We start from the raw sequence: 27,552 nt of genomic DNA, 5'->3' as shown, positions 1-27,552 counted from the left end.
CATCGGTCTCCTTATTGAGCGTAAAATAGAGCTACTCCCCAACACTAGCTCAGTTCCACACCACTCTGGTCTGCACTGGCAGACCGAGGATGATTGATGGGTACATTCTCATAGCTTTCTGTTTCTCTATATACTTCTGGACGTTTCTCATATATACAACAGATTTAAGAAAGAGCTTTGCATGGAACAAGACCTATGGCATTCCCTAAGTCCCGACAGCATATGTTACTGTTAAAAAAATAGATGAATAAATAGATGGATTTGTGGCAGTTTGAATGTGTGCTTAACCTGGATTTCACCATAATAGCTGGTTAAAAATGATTTGCTGTTAATCAACACAGGAAGTCTATGGTTTTACAAAGGCAAGCAGAGCCTTTTGGCATGCAACCTAAATCTGACTGCCACCTACAATTGAAGGGTAGATCGTAGTAAGGCCAAAGTGAGGAGCGCCAAAAGAGAAACAGAGAAAAATGGGAGGGAGAAAGAGTAAGAGGGAAAGGAAGAGAATGCAAATGAGAGAGAAGGGGAGAAGAGATAGCAATTAAACTACATCCAATAGGATGTAGAAGACAAAACACTGTGCCCCATAATCACTATGTGGCTAATTGACCATTTAAATTGATCAGATAGGTTCCTGTGCTTGGGCTCACCATGGATTAAAGCAGTTAGTTTGTGTGTGTTGGCGGGCTGACAGCAATCACCCCCTTGAAAGAAACAGTGGGGACACAGTGGGAACAAAGCAAGGACAAATTTCGTGGCCTCCCTTATCAGATAATAGCGTTCACAGCGGAAGTCAGACGAGAGCACACAGACACTGGGATCAAAGGCAGAGAATGTAAAAAGTTATAGATACAAACAAATGGCTCAGTACTGCACCCCTCCAGACAGTGCGAGAGAGAGAGAAAAGAGAGTGCTGCTTTCCCACTCCTGGATAAAAAGACCTCCTGGTTACAGCTCGGCTTTTGTGATTCCCTCTGTTCAAAACTGACAATAATACAAAGAGGCGGATGCTTGTTCAAGAACATTCAGCCAGTCAAGGTTTTCCTTTCATTCAAGCTCTAACTGTGTGCAGAGTAGTTCAGGTCGGTTGTGTAGATACAGTATGCATACAAGCTATACTTTTTTAGCCATGGGTATGGGTTCAGGATTCAATCCAAATTAGGAAATTATTGAAATAGAAATGAATGAATGAGGCAAATATGTATAAAACAATGGAATCCAACCAAATAGTCTCGAGCTCATATTCCTTTACAGCTAGGCTGGCTTATCTGTAGAGAAAAAAGGGTTGTATTAATTCATCTTGGTCTGGTCCACAGAATTATTACTGACTCAGCCCCCAGATATCGATCCAATTATTTGAGACTAATATTGACTGGTTCAAATTTAAGTGTCTATCCGGTAAGAACACCTTTCTATATACCAACGCTGTTGAGTGGATCAAACTACCACAAAAACTTAAAGCTATACCTACCAAAACTTATTTTAAATCTCATGTCAAAAGATGGCTGATGACAACCATAGAATCATGTTCATGTCTGTATCTATGAAATGTATCTATGTCTGTACCACAATGGAAGTAAGTCATTTACTTTAATATCACTGTCAACTTTTTAAAATGTGTATATTTGTATTTTTTTTTACTGTCAGATAAATCAATCAATCAACTCCAAATCCATCACTCATGTAATAATGTGATTGAATGTTTAGAAACTAAGATATCAGTGCCATGTTCATTTAGGCACCAAACGAAATAAAACAGACCGAAACATGGTCCCTCGCTACCTGGACTTCAGTAATGCTTGTTTTTCTGCTGCATGCCCTAATGAACATGACCCAGGCCTGTACGCCAGTGTTTTGCAGTCCCATGGCTCACTCTGGCTAGTGTTTATCCATTCATCGTTTCCCATCCGGTAATGAGAGCGAGTGGGAGTGAGGTGAATAATTGGATGGGGCTCTGTGGCACCCTGCGGGGAAACGTTCAACTTCCCTTTTAGTTTGTGTTTGGGGAAGGGGGGGATTGATGCTCTCTTCAAAAAGAAAATGTCCTAAATGGAATCCCTTTCATCTACAATCAGTCTTTTTTTTTTCACCTATTAATATTCTTTAAAAAGAATAAGAGAAAAGCTAGAGAAGAGAGAGAACTCCCACACTCTCATCCCCTGGTAGACGGTGGTGAGGCGATGATGAGATAGAGGCAGGGGTGTGGGAGGGAGAGAGGGTCCCTGTACACAGAGAAATGTAGACAGGCAGAACATCCCTAGAGGAAGCATTGTTTCACCTGCAGCCTCATCATCATCATCATTATCACACATGTCCGGACATAGACAACACATACGCACACACAAAGACAAAGGATCATGTTCATAGCATTACATACATAGACACTTGAACCAAACCTTTGCAAAGTTTACATTAAAAGACAGAGGTTGGTTGCTCCTAGATGCTAACGCATTTATGCAGTTCTTCCACTTGTTCCAGTGAGTGGTACTCCATGACCTTGTGTTTATCCACAGATGCCTATTACTCTGGGACCATTAACCAGCCCTTGTTTTGGGTTAGCATCCAAAATGGCACTCTATTCCCTATATAGTGCATTACTTTTGACCAAAGCTCTATGGGCCCTGCACTATATAGGGAATGGGCTGCGTTTTGAGACGCAGCCTGGGATGAGGTCGCATTGTCTTTTTCCATATTTAAAAAGATAAATGAACTGATGACACGCTGCATTAACATACAGTTTAAATCGGAAGTTTACATACACCTTAGCCAAATACATTAAACTCAGTTTTTCACAATTCCTGACCTTTAATCCTAGTAAAAATTCCCTGTCTTAGGTCAGTTAGGATCACCACTTTATTTTAAGAATGTGAAATGTTAGAATAATAGTAGCGAGAATTATTTAATTCAGCCTTTATTTCTTTCATCACATTCTCAGCGGGTCAGAAGTTTACATACACTCAATTAGTATTTGGTAGGATTGCCTTTAAATTGTTTAACTTGGGTCAAACTTTTCAGGTTGCCTTCCACAAGCTTCCCACAATAAGTTGGGTGAATTTTGGCCCAATCCTCCTGACAGAGCTGGTGTAACTGAGTCAGGTTTGTAGGCCTTCTTGCTCACACATGCTTTTTCAGTTCTGACCACACATTTTCTATAGGATTGAGGTCAGGGCTATGTAATGGCCACTCAAATACCAAGACTTTGTTGTCCTTAAGCCATTTTGCCACAACTTTGGAAGTATGCACAACTTTGGAAGACCCATTTGCGACCAAGCTTTAACTTCCTGACTGATGTCTCGAGATGTTGCTTCAATATATCGAAATAATTTTCCTCCCTCATGATGCCATCTATTTTGTGAAGTGCACCAGTCCCTCCTGCAGCAAAGCACCCCCACAACATGATGCTGCCACCCCCGTGCTTCATGGTTTTCCTCCAAACATAACGATGGTCATTATGGCCAAACCGTTATATTATTGTTTCATCAGACCAGAGGACATTTCTCCAAAAAGTACGATCTTTGTCCCCATGTGCAGTTGCAAACCGTAGTCCGGTTTTTATATGGCGATTTTGGAGCAGTGGCTTCTTCCTTGCTGAGTGGCCTTTTAGGTTATGTCGATTTTTACTGTGGATATAGATCCTTTTGTACCTGTTTCCTCCAGCATCTTCACAAGGTCCTTTTTGCTGTTGTTCTGGGATTGATTTGCACTTTCGCACCAAAGTACATTCATCTCTAGGAGACAGAACGCATCTCCTTCCTGAGCGGTATGACGGTTGCGTGGTCCCATGCTGTTTATACTTGCGTACTATTGTTTGTACAGATGAATGTGGTACCTTCAGGCGTTTGGAAATTGCTCCCAAGGATGAACCAGACTTGTGGAGGACTACAATTTTTTTCTGAGGTCTTGGCTGATTTCTTTTGATTTTCCCATGATGTCAAGCAAAGAGGCACTGAGTTTGAAGGTAGGCCTTGAAATAGTTCCACAGGTACACCTCCAATTGACTCAAATGATGTCAATTAGCTTATCAGAATCTTCTAAAGGCATGACATCATTTTCTGGAATTTTCCAAACTGTTTAAAGGCACAGTCAACTTAGTGTATGTGAACTTCTGACCCACTGGAATTGTGATACGGTGCATTATAAGTGAAATAATCTGTCTGTAAACAATTGTTGGAAAAATTACTTGTGTCATGCACAAAGTAGACGTCCTAACCGACTTGCCAAAACTGTAGTTTGTTAATTAACAAGAAATTTGTGGAGTGGTTGAAAAACGAGTTTTAATGACTCCAACCTAAGTGTACGTAAACTTCCGACTTCAACTGTATGTGAGCTGTTGGCACTGACACGTGAGTTGTTGGCTGAATCCCAAATAGCACCCTATTCACTTCAAAGTGCACTACTTTTGACCAGAGCCCCTAAGTGCCTTGGTTAAAAGTAGTGCAGTATAATGAGAATAGGGTGCCATTAGTGATACAGACATTGTTTGCATGCACTGTCACACACAGAGAAGGGGGCAGAGGGCTCTATCTCAAACCAGTGTGCTATCGATGAGGTCGGGTCCCTTTATGAAGGCAACCAAATGTCCAAATGCTTTTGATTAAATTATTCCGCTCCTTGTTCTTCATGTGTCTCTAAATGTCCTCTGTTATGTGATCCGTTCCTCTGTTTGACTTTGTGGGCCGTCTCTGTGTGTGTGTGTGTGTATGTGTGCCAGTGAGGGCTGTCTCCCTCTCTCAAAGCATCTGTCAGGATGTGAGTAATGGGCCGATTATGCTGACAAACGCACACAGGTGGCCGCTATCACCTTTAATCAGAGTCCCCAGATCTCCATTTCTCCCTCCCTTCCTTCCTTTCGCTCTCCCTTTTCTCTCTCTCCTTATCTCTTTGGTCCTTTCCTCTTCTCACACCCACAGGTTCACACCCCCACACAGCCATTGAACAAGTCATAAACCATACTGTAGCTTCAACACAAAACGGAGAGCACACTGACAGAACACAAATGAAAACATAATGTATGACATCTAAGGGGCACCATTTGAAATGAGTTGGGGCCTTCTTCACCATAATACAAAGCACTGACGTATGTATGTATGTCTCTTAAGATATTCTCACATCACCGCAGTCACGATCCACCAACCGCAAGTCGTGTTTGGGAATGCGTGACAATTTGACTTTCCCCATGGACTGTATGAAAAAAACACGACCTTTATATTTCATAAGCAAGCATGGAGTAAAGTGCCAACTTAATTTTCAATGGGATAGGGGCTGAAATTGTGAGGCAAATCAGGTTAGAGGGGGAAGGAATAACAGAAAGGGGTTATAAAAATGTCCCCAGTGATGGATGATCCTTTAAATAAGAGGCACAATTGCTGGCTTTATCAGTGCAGGCACAGTGAGCGAGAGGAAAAGGCAATGCATCTCATGTTTACAGCCAGGCAAAGGGAGGCCTACAGCCAAGAAGTTGAATAGGACCTTCACAGCCTTCAGTTCACTCCACTGACCAGACATGAACAAAGCTCTAACATTCTTCCTTTTCTACTCTATGAACTTCTGCCCGTATGTACCAAGAAGGGAAATAATTAAATTAAATTAAATTAAAAGAAACTAAATTGACCTACTCTTATATGGTAAGACGTGTCTATAGAACTAAACTCAGCAAAAAAAGAAATGTCCTCTCACTGTCAACTGTGTTTATTTTCAGCAAACTTAACGTGTAAATATTTGTATGAACATTCAACAACTGAGACATAAACTGAACAAGTTCCACAACCATGTGATGAACATAAATGGAATAATGTGTCCCTGAACAAAGGGGGGGGGGTCAAAATCAAAAGTAACAGTCAGTATCTGGTGTGGCCACCAGCTGCATTAAGTAGTGTTGTGCATCTCCTCCTCATGGACTGCACCAGATTTGCCAGTTCTTGCTGCGAGATGTTACCCCACTCTTCCACCAAGGCACCTGCAAGTTCTCTGACATTTCTGGGGGGAATGGCCCTAGCCCTCACCCTCCAATCCAACAGGTCCCAGACGTGCTAAATGGGATTATTAACATCCGGGCTCTTTGCTGCCCATGGCAGAACACTGACATTCCTGTCTTGCAGGAAATCACGCACAGAACGAGCAGTATGGCTGGTGGCATTGTCATGCTAGAGGGTCATGTCAGGATGAGCCTGCTGGAAGGGTACCACATGAAGGAGGAGGATGTTTTCCCTGTAACGCACAGCATTGCGATTGAGCTTGTTGTCATTGCAGGCAATCTGATGATGCTGTGACACACCGCCCCAGACCATGACGGACACTCCACCTCAAAATCGATCCCGCTCCAGAGTACAGGCCTCTGTGTAACGCTCATTCCTTCGACGATAAACGCAAATCCGACCATCACCCCTGGTGAGACAAAACCATGCACTTTTTGCCAGTCCGGTCTGGACCAGCGACAGTGGGTTTGTGCCCATAGTCGACGTTGTTGCTGGTGATGTCTGCTGAGGACCTGCCTTACAACATGCCTACAAGGCCTCAGTCCAGCCTCTCTCAGCCTATTGCGGACAGTCTGAGCAGTGATGGAGGGATTGTGCGTTCCTGGTGTAACTCGGGCAGTTGTTGCCATCCTGTACCTGTCCCGCAGGTGTGATGTTCGGATGTACCGATCCTGTGCAGGTGTTGTTACACGTGGTCTGCCACTGTGAGGACGATCAGCTGTCCATCCTGTCTCCCTGTAGCGCTGTCTTAGGCACAGTACGGACATTGCAATGTATTGCCCTGGCCACATCTGCAGTCCTTATGCCTCCTTGCAGCATGTCTAAGGCACGTTGGCGCAGATGAGTAGGGACCCTGGGCATCTTTCATTTGGTGTTTTTCAGAGTCAGTAGAAAGGCCTCTTTAGTGTCCTAAGTTTTCATAACTGTGACCTTAATTGCCTACTGTCTGTAAGCTGTTAGTGTCTTAACGACCGTTCCACAGGTGCATGTTCCTTAATTGTTAATGGTTCATTGAACAAGAATGGGATTCAGTGTTTAAACCCTTTACAATGAAGATCTGTGAAGTTATTTTGATTTTTACGAATTATCTTTGAAAGACAAAGTCCTGAAAAAGGGATGTATCTTTTTTTGCTGAGTTTAGATACAATAGTCAAGTACCTACAGCAGAGGCAAAGCCACGGCAGGGCCAGGCCGGGCAGAGGCCCGGCTAGATTGAACACTGACCCACCCAATCAGGATGGCTGAAAATAAAAATTGGTTTTAAATGAAAATGTATTTAATGTTTGTATTGTCTCCTGACTAAATCAGAAATGTCTGCCTTGGTAGGCCAGGTTTATGTTTGCTGATTCAAGTGAGTGAGTTTGGGGACCGCATTTTTCTGGTCCCCAAACATATCAGCAAAAAGGGCTAGGCCTAATTTTTTATTCTAGATATCATGGTGGATGCATTTCACATTGCCATGATTTTAGGTCATTTTCTCATATTTTTCGCCAGGCAGGCTGTTTCGGCAAAATTAGAGTATACCCACTTCTCAATGCACCACAACGACGCTACTGATGTCAGGGTATTTTTGCTGTTATTTTGCTGGAAAGTGTTGGGCCAGCCACTTTTACTCAGGCAAATCACACAGCAATTTCTACCTATGCCTCTGACCTACAGCATAGTGTTCCTGGAAGGCTGACTTTTTTAATGAAAGGACTACATAGCATAGTGTTGAGTGACCTTTGTCAATTTGAATAGGGAAAATAATCCTTGGTCCGGATATTCCGGAATGTCCATCTGTGGATGCTCTACAGATTGTCAAACTATCTGTAGATAAGCAATTGTTTGCTAAGGTTACGGTTAGGTTTAGAATAAGGGTTAGGGTAAGGGTTAAAGTTAGGGAAAGGGTTAAGTTTAGGGTTAGTAGATAGTTAGTTGAAATGTGACTGATATCTACAGATGGACTACCCAAATAAAGTGTTACCGAATCCTTTGTTTGTTAGATAAAAACAGGCTTTACATGAGTATTTTTCTATAAAGCTTAGAAAACCCAGGTGGTGTCTGCAGACTCGTTTGAGTTAATAAAAGGCTGAACCCAGAGGTAAGTCTAAAGTAGAACACAAACTTGCAGCAATATTGAGGGTTAAATTCTTTCCAATCTCAGGTTAAAAGGACAAATAATTGATTGAGAGTTTTGGCATTAGGAATACGACTGTTGGCGTTATTTGTTGTATCGTGATATCCAATTGGTAGTTACAGTCTTGTCCCATCGCTGCAACTCCCCTACGGACTAGGGAGAGGAGAAGGTCGAGAGCCATGCGTTCTCCAAAACATGACCCTGTCAAGCCAGCTGGCGACCATAGTCAGCTTGCAGGCGCCCAGCCCGCCACAAGGAGTTGCTAGAGCACGATGGGACAAGGAAATCCCAGCCAGCCTAACCCAGACAATTGTAGACCGCCTCAGGGGTCTCCCGGTCACGGACAGCTGTGACACAGCCTGGGATCGAACCAGGGTCTGTAGTGATGCCTCAAGCACTGCGATGCAGTGCCTTAGACCGCTGCGCCACTTGGGAGGCCCAAAGTTACCTAACTTAACGTTTGTGCCACTTTGGTGCCACCTTTTAAGAAAAAAACATAAAATTAAAATACTTTACTGGACTTAATTAGGATGCAATTAAAAAGTGATGGTATTTAGTGGAGAAAAAACACTCGAACGACGACTCAAACATCGATCAATAGATGGGGTGGAAATCCATTTTATAGATCTGAGAATTCATTGTCTTTGATATGTTTTGGTAAACTATCAATATTAATTATGTTTTCAAATGTGATTTTCAATAAATATTTGATAAGTGCACCACCAGTGTGTTTCCCTTATTAAAAAGAGGGGAAGTGCAAATTAGATTTCATCATATCATTCAAACAGAGATGTGCTGTAATCAAATAAACTAAAACAGATCTCAAACAACAAAATTATTCCTTCAAGGCAGAAAGTAAGCAATGCAACTGGACATAATGATATCTGGTCGAAATGGAAGATGTCATGTAAAAGAGGAAACTGACGATATTGGAAGTTTGAATAGAACATCAAAGTTATCTTGAAAACAGTATTATCTTACAAGTTCCTGGGAGACAGTCTAGCGACCACAATGCCACGACTTCCTGTCAAAAACCACACATGATGTTGATGAAACCGTACTAACCATTCTTACCTCATACTCTTCCTTAAAGCCGTATCCCTGGCCACACTTCATCTGGGTAATATGTTGGAGGAGGTCGGCTACACGGATGGCCGGCTGGAACTGGCCGGCCTGGTAGGACATCTCCACTGACTCACAGCCCCCGTATGGGTATGTCTGGATGGTCAACGATGGCTGGGCCATCTCACTATGGCTGCTGTCTGTGGACCAAGGAGAAAACACTCAGTATCCACTTACTCTGTGACATCATCGTGAGAAAGTGTTGGGTTTGGAAGTGTTTAACCGCATAGTGAACTATCTTTCTGTTAGAATGATTCAGTGGAACATTCATTAGTATACACTACATGCCCAAAAGTATGTGGACACCTGCTCGTCGAACATCCCATAAAAGAAAATCACGGGCATTAATATGGAGTTGGTCCACTCTTTGCTAATATAACAGCCTCCACTCTTCTGAGGAGGCTTTCCACTAGATGTTAGAACATTGCTGCAGGTACTTGCTACCATTCAGCCACAAGAGCATTAGTGAGGTCAGGGGACTGATGTTGGGCGATTCAGCCTGGCTCGCAGTCGGCATTCCAAATCATCCCAAAGGTATTCGATGGGGTTGAGGTCAGGGCTCTGTGCAGGCCAGTCAAATTCTTCCACACCAATCTCGACAAAACATTTCTGTACGGACCTCGCTTTCTGCACGGGGGCATTGTCATTCTGAAACAGGAAAGGGCCTTCCCCAAACTGTTGCCACAAAGTTGGAAGCACAGAATCGTCTAGAATGGCATTGTATGCTGTAGCGTTAAGATTTCCCTTCATTGGAACTAAGGGGCCTAGCCCGAACCATGAAAAATAGTCCCAGACCATTATTCCTCCTCCACCAAATTTTACAGTTGGCACTAGGTATGGGGCAGGTAGCGTTCTCCTGGCATCCGCTAAATCCAGATTCATCCGTCGGACTGCCAGATGGTGAAGGATGATTCATCACTCCAGAGAACATGTTTCCACTGCTCCAGAGTCTAATGGTGGCAAGCTATACACCACTCCAGCCGACGCTTGGCATCGCACATGGTGATCTTAGGCTTAGGCATGGCTGCTCGACCATGGAAACCCATTTCATTAAGCTCCTGGCAAAAGTTATTGTGCTGACGTTGCTCCCAGTGGCAGTTTGGAACTCGGTACTGAGTGTTGCAACCGAGGACAGACGATTTTTTACACACTACGCTCTTCAGCACTCGGCGGTCCCTTTCTGAGCTTGTGTGGCCTACCACTTCGTGACTGAACCACTGTTGCTCCCAAACGTTTCCATTTCACAAAAACAGCACTTACGGTTGACCGGTTCAGAAAATTGATAAACTTGGAAAAGTGACATGCTATGACGGTGCCACGTTCAATGTCACTGAGCTCTTCAGTGAGGCCATTCTACTGCCAATGTTTGTCTATGGCGATTGCATGGCTGTGTGCTCGATGTTAAATACCTGTCAGCAACGGGTGTGGCTGAAATAGCTGAATCCACTAATTTTAAGGGTTGTACACATACTTTTGTATATACAGTATATAACGAAATCTCTTGTTTTCATGAAATGTTGTTCTCCCAAACATTGGGATAATTCTGTAAGTGAAGATCTCTCTAGCTCTCTGGAATGTCTAGAAAAACTCATCATATTGAAAGCATGAGATCTTCAAACTCTTACAGTTGACTCTCCACAAACCCTGTTGCTAGACAACGGCCTTCCTCTATCTTGCTGCTACTCAATCATTAATGATGATACCTCAAAGTTAATTGGGTAATCCAAGAGACACTTTGCTTCACTATTCGATTGGATTGAAAGACATTCTTGCAATTGAGTCTTCCGTAGATTAGGATTGGAGAGATTGAAGTAGTTTATTGCTTCTAATGAGTCCATTAAGAGGAGGAATGGGGAGCTGAATGGCAGAGAAATTCTCAATATTACAGGCATTAAATACCTAAAGTACCATTGCAAATGTGTTAGGTTAATATTACCCCATGTTTTATTAATGTGCCTATTTGCATCTTAATTATCAAAAAAATTACACACTTAAAGTGATTCTCTGCTTGAAAAAGTGTAATCCATTCAAAACATTGTGTGCTACCACATAATGAAATGTGAGTAATCTTGCAAGACTATTACCGCTATATCACTCCTAGTAAATACAAGCCACAGGGAGTGAGCAGACGAGCAGTATTACCATGTGTTGTGGTGGAAACAATTACTTTGCAGACATCATCTTTTAAAATAGCTCAAAGGTTTCTAAAAAAAATACACACAATGCTGCCCATCAAAATCAAAGATTATGAGTGTAAATATTAGTAGTCTATGACCGTAGGAACCTCTCCAACAGTCTGTATAGGGTTGAACTGATAATTATGAAAATGGAAACAAGGTTATCACTTTATCCTATGTTATTACATATACCTAACACAAAATTATGCAAACGGAGCACAGTCTCATCTCTCTAATTAATGTTATTTCCTGGTAATGTTCTATCAGGCCATGTTTACATTTCTGCTCAATACTCACACATCTCCATTTCCCATTGCTCTGTTTCTCCATAATTATTTCTGATGGAAGATGGAGATAAACACGACACAAATCTACTCAGCCATGTAAAGGGGTAACGTTGGTTTATCGTTAGCATCTGTTTACATTGAGGTGGGTGAGGTGGGAGGCCTAGCCGTCGGACAGGGAGCAGGTACGGAGACGGTAGAGGTCCACTTAATCCTACCCAAAGTGCCCCCTATACAGCCCTATCAGTGCAGACCTAATTCATTATTCATGTGTTTTTGACTCTGCAGCAAGATAATATCTCAAAGTGGCAGCCCAGAGGGTATATTATGTTGTAAATATTATCAAGAAACAGACTCAATCCCATTGAATGCCACCGAAATACCGAGCTGTTAATGCTTGGGGCTGCATTGAAAGGTCAAATATGCATTTAGCCAGCCATGAAATGTATTCGTACTGTGTCTCCGCTTGGCTGTAACTTATGTTAAGATATCTTCATGCTAATCATTTGATTTATTGACCTCGGAAGGAACTTTTTGTTGCTTGAAAACGTACGCTTTTCATAACTTTTTTATTATGGCTCACAGATGCATGAGCACCGGTCCTAGCCTCGTGTGATCACATGCTGTGGCTAAGTGAGTTATCAAATGAAACACGGGACACACACAGACGTTGGCATGTTTGAACTAGAATGGCGCTGGAGGAATAGCGTTCGTTTTATGGGCTCCTGACCAATTGTGCTGTATTTTTTTGCTATCACTAACGTTGATTTGGACGAGGACTTCTACTTCAATGAGTCAGAGGCTAAATACATTTATTATCCCGGACCAGGCCCAAATCCCGACACTTGAAGAAAGAAGAGACGGCGCTAGAGGCCGGCGTGCGGGATACCTGACGATTAATCACGTCTATTGACGAGCGTGCAATCACTGGAGAATAAACTGGATGAGCATCGTTCGAGACCAAGAGAGTTTTCATCTATATTTTTTGTTGTTGTGCATTTACCATCACAAACCGATGCTGGCACTAAGACCACACTCAACGAGCTGTATAGGGACAAGCAAACAAGAAAATGTTCACCTAGAGGTGACGCTCCAAGTGGCCAGTGACTTTAATGCAGGAAAACTGAAATCCATTTTACCTAATTTCTACCAGCATATCACATGTGCAACTACAAGCAAAACAACTCTAAACCATCTTTACTCCACACACAGACAAAGCTCTCCCTCACCCTCCATTTGGCAGGTCTGACCATAACTCTATCCTCCTGATTCCTGCTTACAATCAAAAACACACAGGAAGTACCAGTGGATGGTAAGCTACAGGGCTGTTTCACTAGCACAGACTGAAATATGTTCCGGGATTCATTCAATGGCATTGAGGAGTTTACCACATCAGTTACCGGCTTTATTAATAAGTGTATCAATGATGTCGTCTGAACAGTGACCATACATACATATCCCAACCAGAAGCCATGGATTACAGATAACATACGCACTGAGCTAAAGGTTAGAGCTGCTGCTTTCAATGAGCGGGACACTAATCCGGAAGCTTCTAAGAAATCCTGCTACGCCCTCCGATAAACCATCAGATAATGCGTCAATACAGCACCAAGATTGAATCCTACTACATCAGCTCTGATGCTCGTCGGATGTGGCAGGGCATGCACACTATCACAGATTTAAAAGAGAAACCCAGACACAAGCTGTCCAGTGACGCGAGCCTGCCAGAAGACTTCAATACCTTCTATGCTCGCTTCAAGGCTAGCAACACTGAACCATGCATGAGAACACCAGCTCTTATAGACAATTGTGTGATCACTCTCTCCATAGCCAATGTGAGTAAGACATTTAAACAGGTTAACATTCACAATGCTGCAGGGCAAGACGAATTACCAGGACGTGTACTCAGAGCATGCACTGACCAGCTGGCAAGTGTTTTCACTGACATTTTCAACCTCTCTCTGACCCAGTCTGTAATACCTACATGTTTCAAACAGACCACCATAGTCACTGTGCCCAAGAACGTCAAGGTAACCTGTCTAAATGATTATCGCCCCGTAGCACTCACATCTGTAGCCATGAAATGCTTTGACTTCCTGACAGGCCGCCCCCAGGTGGTGAGGGTAGGCAACAACAAATCTGTCACACTGACCCTCAACACAGAGGCCCCTCAGGGTTGCATGCTTAGTTCCCTCCTGTACTCCGTGTTCACCCACGACTGCCTGGCCGCACACGACTCCATCACCATAATTAAGTTTGCAGATGACCCGACGGTGGTAGGCCTGATCACCGACGACGATGAGACAGCCTACAGGGAGGAGTTCAGAGACAACAACCTCAACATCAGCAAGTCAAAAGAGCTGATCACGGACTACAGGAAACGTGTGTGCTGAGCACGCCCCCATCAATGTTCCTCAGTGTCCACATCACTAAGTTATTATCATGGTCCACACACACCAACACAGTCGTGAAGAGGGCATGACAATGACTCTATCCCCTCAGGAGCCTGAAAAGATTCGGAATGGGCCCTCAGATCCTCAAAACGTTACACAGCTGCACCATTGAGAGCATCTTTACTGGCTGCATCACTTCTTGGTATGGCAACTGCTCGACATCTGACAACAAGTACATCACTCGGGCTGAGCTCCCTGCCATCCAGGACCTCTATACCAGGCAGTGTCAGAAGAAGGCCCTAAAAATTGTCAAAGACTTCAGCCACCCAAGTAATAGACTGTTCTCTCTGCTACTGCATGACAAGCGGTACCAATGCACCAAGACTGGAACCAACAGGACCCTGAACAGCTTCTACCCCCAAGTCCTAAGACTGTTAAATAGTTAACTAACAGCTACACAGACTATCTGCATTGACCCTTTCTGCGCTATCTCTTTTGACTCATCACATGCTCTGTTACTTTGTTTGTCTATCCTGTTGCCTAGTCACTTCATCCCTACCTAAATGTACATTAAGTATTAACTAAATTACATCGTACCCCTGCACATCGACTCGGTACTGGTACCCAGTGTACAGTATATAGCCAAGTTATCGTTTCTCATTGTGTATTTATTCGTTGCGTTATTATTTTTTGATTATTTCAACAACAAAAAATCCCTGTATTGTTGGGAAGGGCCCAAGCATGTGGCAATTACAATTTAATTTTATGTTAAAAGAGTCAAGTGAAAATCAATCCCCTTTCTGGAAACGTCTGTTCTTTCTTTACTTCAAACATGTCAGAAAATATATAAAGAACATAAAGAGGTTACCCAGAGAGCAGGGTTCTGTTGTGAATATTGCTCTGTTGTGAAGGGAGGGAGGACAGCTTGGCTCATGTTACAAGGGTGCATGGTTCGTAAAACGCTATACTGAGAAATATTATTATGTCCTAGCAAAAAAAGAGATCACTACCAATCATTTTTCTAACAGTGTTGGAAGATACGGTCTGGGAGAGTCCCTGATCTCAAGACAGCTTGACTTTCTATTTAGGTGTACAAAGCGATATTGACTCACACCTTCGCAGCGTCTACCAGCTGTGTCACAATATGGTAGAACATTGAGCCCAACATGATGCTCAGAGATAATGTGGAGACATATAGGAAGAAAAGAAATACTTCAAAATGAACATCCTATTTTGCAGAAGTTCTTCTAATAAAGGACATTGCCTTTAAAGTAATTTTGCCATTTTAGTGTGCAGTACTTCCATGAGGAGCAGACTAATGATTAGTGCTCAATTATCGGCAGTGCAACATTATCACTAAACAACCATTTTTGACCATTAGCAATAATTACCATCCATACAAAAATACATTGGACAGCTCTTTGAGCGGGGACAACATAATTCCTTTTGAAATTACCTAAAATGTACCTCCATTCTAAAGACTAAATATAGCTGGAGAAGATTTGAGATAATGTGCAGTGATTTTCCAAGTGTAGAAATTAGTCATTCTCTAAAACCCTTAGGAACATTTAAGAGTTGTTGGAACCAAATATACCTAGCCCCTTCTTTTAACATGAACCAGGATCCATCCTGTTTTATGTGTTCAAACATGGCATTATAAGTTAAGCCAATGCAAATTAAGAACTTTAGCTTCCTCTGCTTTTGGCAGATATAGAGTATATGCTGCATTTAGAGATGTGAATGGCGTAAATTATGCAAGAGGATAGATGCATTCTAAACTAAGTCATGTCTGCTGGCAGCGTATAGGCATCTACTCTACTAATGGATATCTTATCAATACCATTTTGCATACGCTAATTAAAAAAAAAGTGTTCATTCAACACTCCCAAATGTAACAGTATTCGCTAGCTGAGACTCTGCTCCTGGTGATGGATTAACAAGAGAACTGTGCCAGTCCCAGAGTTGGTTCTCCCTTGCACCCCTCAAAGTTCTCCACCACCTGTGAAACTGAAGCCTTCCCTTCAGCAGGACCTATAATCCTGCTCACCATGTCCTCTGATCCAGTCAGTCCGTCCAGCTTGCCTGACAGCCCACAGCCAGAAGACAGACTCTATCCCGCCTCTAGCTGTCGGTCTTCTTCGGTTTCTGGTGAAGCATTGATACCTCTGGTGCTGATAGCAAGTAACGTTAAAGAAACTAGCCCACACGCAGAGCGACTGAAATGCCTATAACTAAGTAAGAGATAGAGAGGCAGGGGGGAGGAAAAATGGAAATGTACAGCATCATCGGTCATATCTAATGGCCTGCCTGCAGTGTCAGCTAAATATATTACACAGGACTTTATAAACTGGCCTATGATCAATATCCAGTGAATTGACTCAAGGCCACACTACTACTAGCTAAGCATGTGCATGTACATGAAACAGCTGTGATCTCATGCTTTCTCTCAGACAGTGAATGAAATTGCGTCACTGATTGGAATGTAACGTTTAAAAAAATGATGCCTATTTGCATCGCAAAAGAAACACCTAAGCCATCAAAACCCAGACTAATATACAAAAACAGCTAAGCCTAGCTTTGCATGAGAGCATTGATTTTCTAAAGCTCCTTCCTCCACACTAAGACATCTTGCTTCTCCCTCTCCATCTCTATTTATTCGCCTTTTTTCGCCTGGCGGTAGCCGGTCAGGCTAGAATGAATAGGCAAAGCTAAATTACTGACTGTGAAACTTGATGATTATGGCATGTACTATGGGCAATTTACAGATTTACTGCTGAAATCAATAAATGCTGCAGATGCTTTGGACTTGCTTGCTTGCCTGCCTTTCCCTGCATCCTGTAATGTTTGACAAGACTCTTTTCCCCCTGCCTGGGCTCTGTTTGCTTAGAGCTGGCTTTCTCTCCCCTGGCCAGTAAAGAAGGGGGTTTGTCGGCCAACAGTGCTTGAGAAAGGTACACTTGGACTCCAACCAGCTTTGGAGGAGAGGATATATGGCGGGCTCAGACCTTCCCTGTCTTGGTGACTTTAATATAAACACTTGAATAGATTAAAATCACAGTACAGGTAGTTCCACTTGGTTGCTATGAATTTGGGAAAACAAGGACTCTCTAGGAGTTTTAGGGGATACCATTTAGAATATACAAGATTGTGAGAATGAGGGGCTCAGACGGCTACTTTTAAAGCAGGAATAACAATGCTGAATGTGTAAAAAACGAGGTCCTGAGAATGAGGGCTCAGAGTAAAACATCTTCAGGACCCAGCTGAGTTCCACTCCATCCCTTTGAACATCCACAGGTCAGTGGAAAGTCTATTTTACAGACAGCCTCAAGATCAAAGAGTGTGTTTGCAGTACCTTTCTGTGACCCCAGGGGGCAGACAAAACATGTGCCCCATTAAACAAAAGTTATCAACAAGAATTGGACTAAGACCAAACAAAATACCTACCATGAAGCCAGGTGCTGACCAATGGCGGGTGGGAAATCTGTGAACCACCTACTAGAAATGGAGCACATAAACCAATGAAATGGTGCCATTTGACTTGAGGAGGATGAGGAGAAACAGTTGAGAGTGGAGCTAACTCTACCAAAACACTTGACATATTTAAGTTTGCAGCAAATCTACTTGTCAAAGAGGTGGTCAATCTGCTTCGAGAAGGATATGTTGGAAATGGATTTGGCATTTCAATCTGGCTGTACGTAAACTGAAGGGGCAAGATATGATCCGTGATGTTGCTCTCAAAGCTTTCCCAAATCGAAGCATTAATATTCAACCGGTTGCAATACACTATATGTGATTCTCATTACACTCCAGTGCATTTACTGTAATTATAGGCAGTGGCATCCATGACACAGCAGACCTCCATTAGACCTTTCACAGCCTGCCCTGGGTCAGCAGCATGGCCATGGCCTGAGACTGGGAGAGTGCTGTCTGTGTTGAATAAGTAGTGATAGTACGTTACAGTAACTTTGTAGAATCCTGCTAACGTGCTGTTTGTTTTGATTTATTATCTCAGTGAATGGTCTTCAATTTGACATATACGTGAACAACATGTTTGGATTGAATTTGTGTATGTTAAATCCATTACCAGATATCTAAATAACAAGATAAGTAAAAGCAAGATAATGGAAGGAGAAGCAAGAATAGATGGAGAGGAGATACTTACCAATTGATGCTGTTGCAGGGACTGGCTCCTTCGACACTACAGAGGTGAATGACACAGGGAAAGAAGACAGTGAATATGGAGCACATTGAAGTTTATTGTCATGAATCTCACCCTGGGAGGCAGAACTGAGTGATTTCCACTAGATGGGCGACCTGCAAAGTCAAAATTTGCTATGTCCTAAAAACGAATGATTTAATTCGTTAATTTAAGGTTAGGGTTAGCAGTGTGGTTAAGGTTAGGTTTAAAATCAGATTTTATTGACTTCGTGGCTGTGCCAGTTAGTGACCACTCTGAAGAGCTGCCTCCAGGGCAAGATTCATGACAAATGCCAACCTGCGAAAATGAATTCTCCAAGCGTCAAACAATTTCCACCAAGTATCCCGTCTTCAGATTGATTTCTCAACATGTTCTACTTTGAAGAGACCTGAAAGAGCAATATGGCATTGCCTTATGTAGATTCACTACAAAGCAGGCTTCTTCAGAGTGGTATGGCTGTACCTGAGTAGTAGGAATTCAAGAGGGATTTGCTTTGCAGCGTTTTGCCTTGCAGAGAGAAGGAGCAGGGAGAGGGGGATGCTGAGGGGAGAAATACAAGGGGGAGATGTTAAAGACTTTGAAGACAACAGCACAGCAAACGGGATGCAATATCCAGACACCATCTCTACACAGAAACAAGATGGGTCTGTATCAAACTAAAATAAGGCGGGTCTACAGAACATTAGCCCACTATCACCACTACAGTAAGACAGAGAAAATGTACCACAGGTGAACAGACCTGGATGGGTGCACGTTATACCACCAAACGGTAAAAGACATGAATTCTCCCTTTCAACAACTCACACTACCAGCCCTATCCTACATGAAACGTTGAACAATGCCCATGGGATTCTGACACATGGAGTTTCTACAGTAATCATTACGTGATATTACATACTGCTATGCAGACCATTTTCCCACAGGCTAGCTCGATCTCACTCTGAGCATGTGCTCAGGTGAACCACAAGGTATTGCAGATACGGCTATGTAGTACTTTACATTTTAATGCACAACTGAGTATCGCCTCTGCTCAAATATAAACCCTAACCCTTATTCATACTGTATGCTAATATAGCCAACTTTATTCTACTACCTGCGTGTGAAAAGTGCCTTCACAGCTATATAGCCTAGATACTAGCAAAGGATGTTTCACATTAATGCAATAACAGAAAAGGTTATTTCACCGTGTCCGTGTAAATATTAGATCTCCATGCTTGGTATTTCTCATTAGGCATAACCTGTGCCCAACACCCCCGGAACTGTCCTATTCTGATGGCCACATTAATAAAGAAATAATTATAGGGTGGAATAATGAACAAGGTGTTGTACAGGAAGAATACTGATATGAGAGGGAGAACATTCTGTGTTGGAGGCTTTGCATACATAGATGTATGTGATGGAGCAGGGATTTTTTGTTGTTGTCACGTCTCAAGAGACTGTTCGTCATTGATTTGACTAAACTAGATGGAAAATTATGGATTTTACCCAAAATTATAGCAGAAAACAAAATAAGAATTTGGGAGCAGACAATACATGATGACCAAATATTACAATACAGGTAATGATGGACTTGTAGTGGAAAGATAAGAGAAGGTGATACTCGCGACTAGCAACTTGCAGGCGCTGAAGCCCAGCGTGATGACTCATTCACTATTTATGACATTGTTTGGATGGCTGATCATTTGTGGGCTATCACAGGGGTCAAACACACCTTATTTGTGGTTTTCTCTGGGGGTGGGGTGGGGTGGGGGGGGGGAGCACAGACAGCGTTGGAGGTGTGAAGACTGATGAAAACTTTTATTGAGGAAATGAATGTTACTGTGTGAATTAAATTGTTATGTTTGGAATGTTTCAAGAGTTCATAAAGAGCTATGCATTTTTATGCGTTTTATTGTACTGTAAGTGCTATGAATTTATTGTTACAGGGAAACTTATTTTGTTCGTTGAACAGTGGATAGATCATTGAAGGCGCGACACAGGGGTGCGCTCCTATCATTTAAATTGAGTTGATTAGATTACTTTGAGTTGATTAAATTGAGTTGATTAGATTTTACTAGCAAAGTGCAAAGAAAAGTTCATTCAGGTTGGGTGTGAGTTTCTGCTTGAATTTGGTTAAAAGGACAGTGAATTTGTGGGCCTCCCGAGTGTCGCAGCAGTCTAAGGCACTACAGGTGTCACTACAGACCCGGGTTCGATCCCAGGCTGTGTGACAACTGGCCGAGACTGGCAGTCCCATAGGGCGGTGCACAATTGGCCCAGTGTCGTCCAGGTTAGGGGAGGGTGTGGCCGGGGGGGGGGGGGGGGGGGGGGGCTTTACTTGGATCATTGCGCTCTAGCAACTCCTTGTAGCGGGCCGGGTGCCTTTAGGCTGACTTCAATCGTTGGTTGAACGGTGTTTCCTCTGACACATTGGTGCAACTGGCTTCTGGGTTAAGCAGGCGGGTGTTAAGAAGCGCATGTTTCGGAGGATGCATTACTCGACCTTCGCCTTTCCCGAGCCCGTTGCAGCGATGAGACAAGATTGTAATTGGATATCATGAAATTGGGGAGAAAAGGGAGGTAAAATACAAAAATATATAACAATTCTGAACTGAAGACGCGTGTAACCACGTTAAGTATTAAGCCTATTGTTGATAGTAATTTACTCAGAGTTAATCTGTAATGTATCATGTATTTCATGTACACAGTAATTGAGTGTTAATTCTTTCATGACTAATAAATTATCTTAGCTGAATTGAAATAAATGCATTCCTCGATTTACAGAGTAATTCTTTGATTGACTATACGTTAATAATTGAGTAGGTCATTTGGCAGTTGTTATATACTACACATGCTTGGGTACCACCTTGACAACTCTGATCTGCTTGCCTCAAATTAATGCTAGAACATCGGTCGCCAAGATTAGCTGTTTTTATCTAGTCTCATAATGATTGCATAACAGCGCAAGTTGTTCATGTATAATGTTCACATGTTCATTATAATCATACTGAGAGGTGACGTACAGGGCTGTTGCATTTATTCACATAATATTGGGAGTCAGATTGATAAATGTAGTTTATTATTATTTTTAACATAATTTCTACATAATGGTTGGATAATTTCCACACAAAAATACAGACTTGTTTTCTCACTGAATCGACACCTCGATAACGTGCATGGTACATTCTCCTTTTCTTCTAAAGTTTGAAACGCTATTAGGGAATTTTCTTAGTTGGGTTAGATGCAGAGCTGAAGTATGGACAGTGTAGTGAAGGCAATTACTGTATATATTAGTTGAGACTTTTGTTTTCCAGCTGACCCGAACTTTCAAAAAAGTGTGACATTTTCCCCAGAAAAAGCTTCTGAAAGGGCCTTCCTAATTACTGCTGCCACACAGCAGGCTGGACCCCACTTACAGCTCAGAAAAAATGGCCAAAATGCCACTCGCCTTTCTCTGAAGTGTCTTATTGAAAAGTATATTCAGTGGAGATGCTACAGTAACTTGATTTGGAATAAGATGGAATCCTTTGGGAAAAGAGCAATTGGTATCCACTCATGGTCTTTACGGCTTTTACTAGGTGGGTGCCTAAGGACCTTGTATACAGTGCTATAATAAGTTGGTGGATTAATATTACACTGAATTTAAGTTATTTGTAAGCGCACTGTGGTTTTTGGCTGAAATATTGCTCCATATGTGGCACTGTACATGAATATGGTCGACCAGTATTGTGCAATGGCAGTGAGAATGACAGAAGGCTACCAACAGCTGCCTAGCTAATCATCATGTAGGGACCAAATAAGCACACAAAGGAGACTTTAAAGGAGAAGTTGATCCAAAATCCAGAAACTCTCAATTGATTCCATACATTGAAACTAGTTCAGTGGAGTTTACCCTCTCCCTGTAGTGCTGCACTGAAACAGCTGCAAAAAAACGGGTCACGTGACTCTTGCCGTTGCTGGATTCAGGCCTTACTTGTTTGATAAAATCATTTTTTATATTCAAATGTAGGAACTGGGTTCTACAGTTTGAACCCCTGCTGTTTCTGGCCCCACACCCAAACCGCCATCTAGATGTGTGAAGTTGTATCTTTTCTGTAGGAAAGCTAATTATCCATCATGTATGACCTTCCTGGGAGTTTGTAAACTTAAATGTTTATTACCATATCATGTTTGTATGTTCTCTATAGTTATGTACCTGAAAATGTATAAATTGACCAATTCGGCAGAATTGATTCAAAATGCTGTGCAGTAATGTAATGCTTCACTGGATCTGTCTAAAACTTTGCACACAAACGTTACTGCCATCTGGTGGCGCCTAAACTCCTATGTCAATTTATGGCCTTTCTTTTGCATTTTTTTTTTTTTTTTGAAAACGCATTTTTTTTGTATTATCTTTTACCAGATTTAATGTGTTATATTCTCCTACATTAATTTCACATTTCCACAAACTGCAAAGTGTTTGCTTTCAAAGGGTATCAAGAATATGCATATCCTTGGGTATGTCCTTTTAGGTGAAAATGGAAAAATGGGTCCGATCCTTAAGTCAAGAAATGTGTACTTTTCTACATAAAACATTTCCGATTATTTTAGGTCATTATTTTATGTAACCGACAGCCACAGCGCTCTTGGGGGAATCTCCGCTATGTATAAATGGCAGTTTGTGCCCTTATTCATTTTTTTTGCTGACCTACAAATATGTCTGACGATTAAAACTTGCGAGTGATGAAGAAAACCACTGGAGGTGCGCCCATGGTGTCGTTGAACTGTATTTATTTGAGCCTGAGTATTCGGACAAAGATTTGAGACAAACTGAGCTTCAGATGGCTGCTGCCGCTCTAGCTGAAGCCGTAACAGTAGCTGGACCACAGCCCAAACCCACCCCCAGGATCAACACAGACAGGTGGTGCAGTTGTGGTAATGCCATGAATGAGGAATGGTTGTGCTGTAGATCAGTTGAATACATGACTACATTTCTTACAGAAATGTGTCTGCTTTAGCGACCAAGGGGGTATTGCTGCCCATATCAACTTTGGTGTCCTAAAAAAAAATCTGTATTCCAAAAACAAATTGGAGACGAATCCCTTTTCCAGCTGGGCCAAGGGTACCAACAAATGTCTGTAGCATTGAAGGTCCCCAAGAACACAGTGATCTCCATCATTCTTAAATGATGGAATAAGTTTGGAACCATCAAGACTCTTCCTAGAGCTGGCCAAACTGAGCAATCAGGGGAGAAGGGCCTTGGTCAGGGAGTTGACCAAGAACCCGATGGTCACTCTGATAGCGCTCCAGAGCTCCTCTGTGGAGATGGGAGAACCTTCCAGAAGGACAACCATCTCTGCAGCACTCCACCAAATCAGGCCTTTATGATAGAGTGGCCAGACAGAAACAACTCCTCAGTAAAAGGCACATGACAATCTGCTTGGAGTTTGCCAAAAATGCACCTAAAGGACTCTCAGTCCATGAGACACAAGATTCTCTGGTCTGATGAAACTCCTTGGCCTGAATGCCAAGTATCACGTCTGGAGGAAAGCTGGCACCATCACTACGGTGAAGCATGGTTGTGGCAGCATTATGCTGTAGGGATGTTTTTTAGCGGCAGGGACTGTGAGACTAGTCAGGGTCGAGGGAAAGTGGAACGGCGCAAAGTACAGAGAGATCCTTGATGAAAACCTGCTCCAGAGCGGAACCTTCACCTACTATCAGGACAACAACCCTAAGCACAGAGCCAAGACAACGCAGGAGTGGCTTAGGGACAAGTCTCTGAATGTCCTTGAGTGACACAGGCCTCCTAATTGTCGCTAGAATTTCTAAGCAAACAGCTGGAGGCAGGGCTTTCTCCTATAGAGCTCCATTTTTATGGAATGGTCTGCCTACCCATGTGAGAGACGCAGACTCGGTCTCAACTTTTAAGTCTTTACTGAAGACTCATCACTTCAGTAGGTCATATGATTGAGTGTAGTCTGGACCAGGAGTGTGAAGGTGAACGGAAAGGCTCTGGAGCAACGAACCGCCCTTGCTGTCTCTGCCTGGCCGGTTCCCCTCTCTCCACTGGGATTCTCTGCCTCTAACCCTAATACAGGGGCTGAGTCACTGGCTTACTGGTGCTCTTCCATGCCGTCCCTAGGAGGGGTGTGTCACTTGAGTGGGTTGAGTCGCTGACGTGGTCTTCCTGTCTGGGTTGGCGCCCCCCCTTGGGTTGTGCCGTGGCGGAGATCTTTGTGGGCTATACTCGGCCTTGTCTCAGGATGGTAAGTTGGTGGTTGAAGATATCCCTCTAGTGGTGTGGGGGCTGTGCTTTGAAAAAGTGGGTGGAGTTATATCCTGCCTGTTTGGCCCTGTCCAGGGGTATCATCGGATGGGACCATAGTGTCTCCTGACCCCTCCTGTCTCAGCCTCCAGTATTTATGCTGCAGTAGTTTGTGTCGGGGGGCTAGAGTCAGTCTGTTATATCTGGAGTATTTCCCCTGTCTTATCCGGTGTCCTGTGTGAATTTAAGTATGCTCTCTCTAATTCTCTCTCTCTCTTTCTCTCTTTCTTTCTTTCTCTCTCTCTCTCGGAGGACCTGAACCCTAGGACCATGCCTCAGGACTACCTGGCATGATGACTCCTTGCTGTTCCCAGTACACCTGGCCGTGCTGCTGCTCCAGTTTCAACTGTTCTGCCTGCGGCTATGGTACCCTGACCTGTTCACCGGACGTGCTACCTGTCCCAGACCTGCTGTTTTCAACTCTCTAGAGACAGCAGATACTACTGTGATTATTATTTGACCATGCTGGTCATCGATGAACATTTGAACATCTTGGCCATGTTCTGTTATAATCCCCACCCGGCACAGCCAGAAGAGGACTGGTCAGCCCTCATAGCCTGGTTCCTCTCTGGGGTTCTTCCTAGGTTTTGGCCTTTCTAGGTAGTTTTTCCTAGCCACCGTGCTTCTACACCTGCATTGCTTGCTGTTTGGGGTTTTAGGCTGGGTTTCTGTACAGCACTTTGATATATCAGCTGATGTAAGAAGGGCTATATAAATACATTTGATTTGATTGAGTGGCCCAGCCAGAGCCAGGACTTGAACCCGACCGAACATCTCTGGAGAGACCTGAAAATATCTGTGCAGCAACACTCCCCATCCAACCTGACAAGAGCTTGAGAGGATCTGCAGAGAAGAATGGGAGAAACTCCCCAAATACAGGTGTGCCAAGCTTGTAGCATCATACCCAAGAAGAATTGATGCTGTAATCGCTGCCAAATGTCCTTCAACAAAGTACTGAGTAGAGAGTCTGAAATGCTTATGTAAATGTGATATTTCCACCCAAAAAAGTATATACATTTGCAAAAATGTCTAAAAACCTGTTTTTACTTTGTCATTATGGGGTATCGTGTGTACATTGATGAGTGAAAAAAAACAATTGAATCAATTTTAGAATAAGGCTGTAATGTAACAAAATGTGGAAAAAGTCAAGGGGTCTGAATACTTCCAGAATGCACTGAACCTCCATACGCTTGCTTTGTCACTTTTCTATTTTGTATTTTGGCACTGCGCCAGATCCAGTCCATGTAAATACAATAACAGCTGTATCTTTTAGTATCCTTCGGTTTTCTGTCCCCATAATTTCTGATTGCATATCGCGCTCATGGCCATTGTTGCTGAAGTGCTTGCTACACACACACGCAGTGATGCAAGGTTGGCTGCAGGAGTATTTACATCGTCTTTACTATTTCGAATTCCTACTAATCATCTTCTGCATCTCTCCATCTTTTAGCAGAAAACAGTGACATTTGGTGCCTTCTTCCCTTGATTTCCTGTATAAAGTGCAGCCAAGGACCGAACACCACCTTGCTATTGCTGCCATCTCTTTTCCCACTTTGCATAACTAACTTTAACTATGATATGCCTAACTATCAACTTTTGCACCAGCTCCTGCTTACTCCAACGAAACTTGAATCTGTGACATCAAGCTCCATATAAGGGCATATCTATAATGTTTCTACATAGCAGGGTCTCCCCCACATGTGCAGTTGTTACCCATCTCCGCTGCTGTGGCAGTCTGCTACATAAAATACTGATATCAAATAATCATAAATGTTTTAGGTGGAAAAGTACACATTTCCTGACTGAAAACCAATAGTACTTTTGACAAAAATAGCTATTTCAGCTGCACGCTTTCAATAAAAAACTAATTTCTGATTCATGAATTCACTGGCAACGGATCAAAGTGATGCCTGGATCCAGCAATGCCTGGACCCAGCAATGCTAGTCACGTGACCCGTTTTTGTAGCCGTTTCAGTACAGCACTACAGTGAGAGAGGGGGAGAGGACAAAAACTCCACTGAACTACTTTCAATGTATGGAATCACTTGGAAATTTCAGGATTTTGGGTAAACTTCTCCTTTAAAGGAGATAACTACCAAAGAAAACAGAACAACACACAAATAGTGAGATTCAGTGAGAAATAAACTCCAGGCAAAGGAAACAGCATGTTAAACAGCATGTTAAATTAGAGAAATAGGAGTGGAACAGGGGGTATCAAGAGATTAATTCAAACACAAGGAAGTGAGAGGAGAGAAAAACAAGCTAGGACTGACAGGAATTGGTACAGAGTAGTAGGAAGGGTTGCAAAATTCCCAGGATTCCCAGTTAGATTTCCAGAACTGGGATTTCTGAAAAACTTCTGGGGAACTTTGGGAATGTTTCGGGAATTTTGCAATCTTGGTAGTAGGTCCTATTTGACTCACTGAAACCGTTGATGTCCTGGCTGCTGGTGGAGAAGGGGTCGTCCTTGTGCAGAGTGCTGACTTTGGTGGTGCTCTTATCAGCCGTGCTCACCAGCCCCATCTCCCTCTGGGTGCTGCTGCTGCTGGCCGTCTCCTTCTGTTTTTTGGCCAGTTTCCTTCAGCCGCCACCCAAAACAAACAGTGTCACTCAGAGACAATGGTGCAGTTGAAGTACACACATCATACAACAGACTTGTACTACACTATAAAAGGTAAAGGAGTAAAAAGTGAAGAGTGGCCATGTTACACATTGTTCAGTATCTAGTATTTTGTAACTAAATCATTTGGTCTAATTTGGTGCCTTTCAGGCAAAAGAGAATGCATTCTGTTCAATAATCTGCAGTGATTTATTCCATGTGGTGAGATCACTATTTCTGGACTGTGATTGGGGAATAAAAACCTCGTAGTCATAGTGACTGATGGTAGATTTGGCCAATAATATTTTTGGGATGTCTCAATGATATTATAAAGAAACGTGTGGATTTCAAAGTCAGAAGTTTGCCATGTGGAACAAAGCAAATCAGGAACTTAATTTG

At 42.8% G+C, this 27,552-nt stretch overlaps 1 protein-coding gene across 16 annotated transcripts in view; it reads right to left on the bottom strand.

Moving 5' to 3' along the window:
• The window catches only part of ptprt (protein tyrosine phosphatase receptor type T), a 487,625-nt gene that overhangs the window by 51,226 nt on the left and 408,847 nt on the right, over positions 1-27,552 (bottom strand). For 7 of the 16 annotated variants that reach the window (XM_071386649.1, XM_071386662.1, XM_071386656.1 and 4 more), the window contains 5 exons: positions 26,978-27,132; positions 18,731-18,808; positions 18,233-18,268; positions 17,515-17,565; positions 9,160-9,356 (listed from right to left, as the gene is read on the bottom strand). In XM_071386649.1, the coding sequence (XP_071242750.1) occupies positions 9,160-9,356; positions 17,515-17,565; positions 18,233-18,268; positions 18,731-18,808; positions 26,978-27,132 (517 nt within the window). The remainder of the gene's footprint in view (positions 1-9,159; positions 9,357-17,514; positions 17,566-18,232; positions 18,269-18,730; positions 18,809-26,977; positions 27,133-27,552) is intronic. The other 9 variants (XM_071386666.1, XM_071386771.1, XM_071386763.1 and 6 more) reach the window with 5 other exon arrangements.

The sequence above is a fragment of the Salvelinus alpinus genome, chromosome 2, assembly GCF_045679555.1.
Source record: "Salvelinus alpinus chromosome 2, SLU_Salpinus.1, whole genome shotgun sequence".
Taxonomy (NCBI): domain Eukaryota; kingdom Metazoa; phylum Chordata; class Actinopteri; order Salmoniformes; family Salmonidae; genus Salvelinus; species Salvelinus alpinus.
The sequence above is the reverse complement of the archived record's forward strand: the minus strand, read 5'-3'. Positions and strand labels throughout refer to the sequence as shown.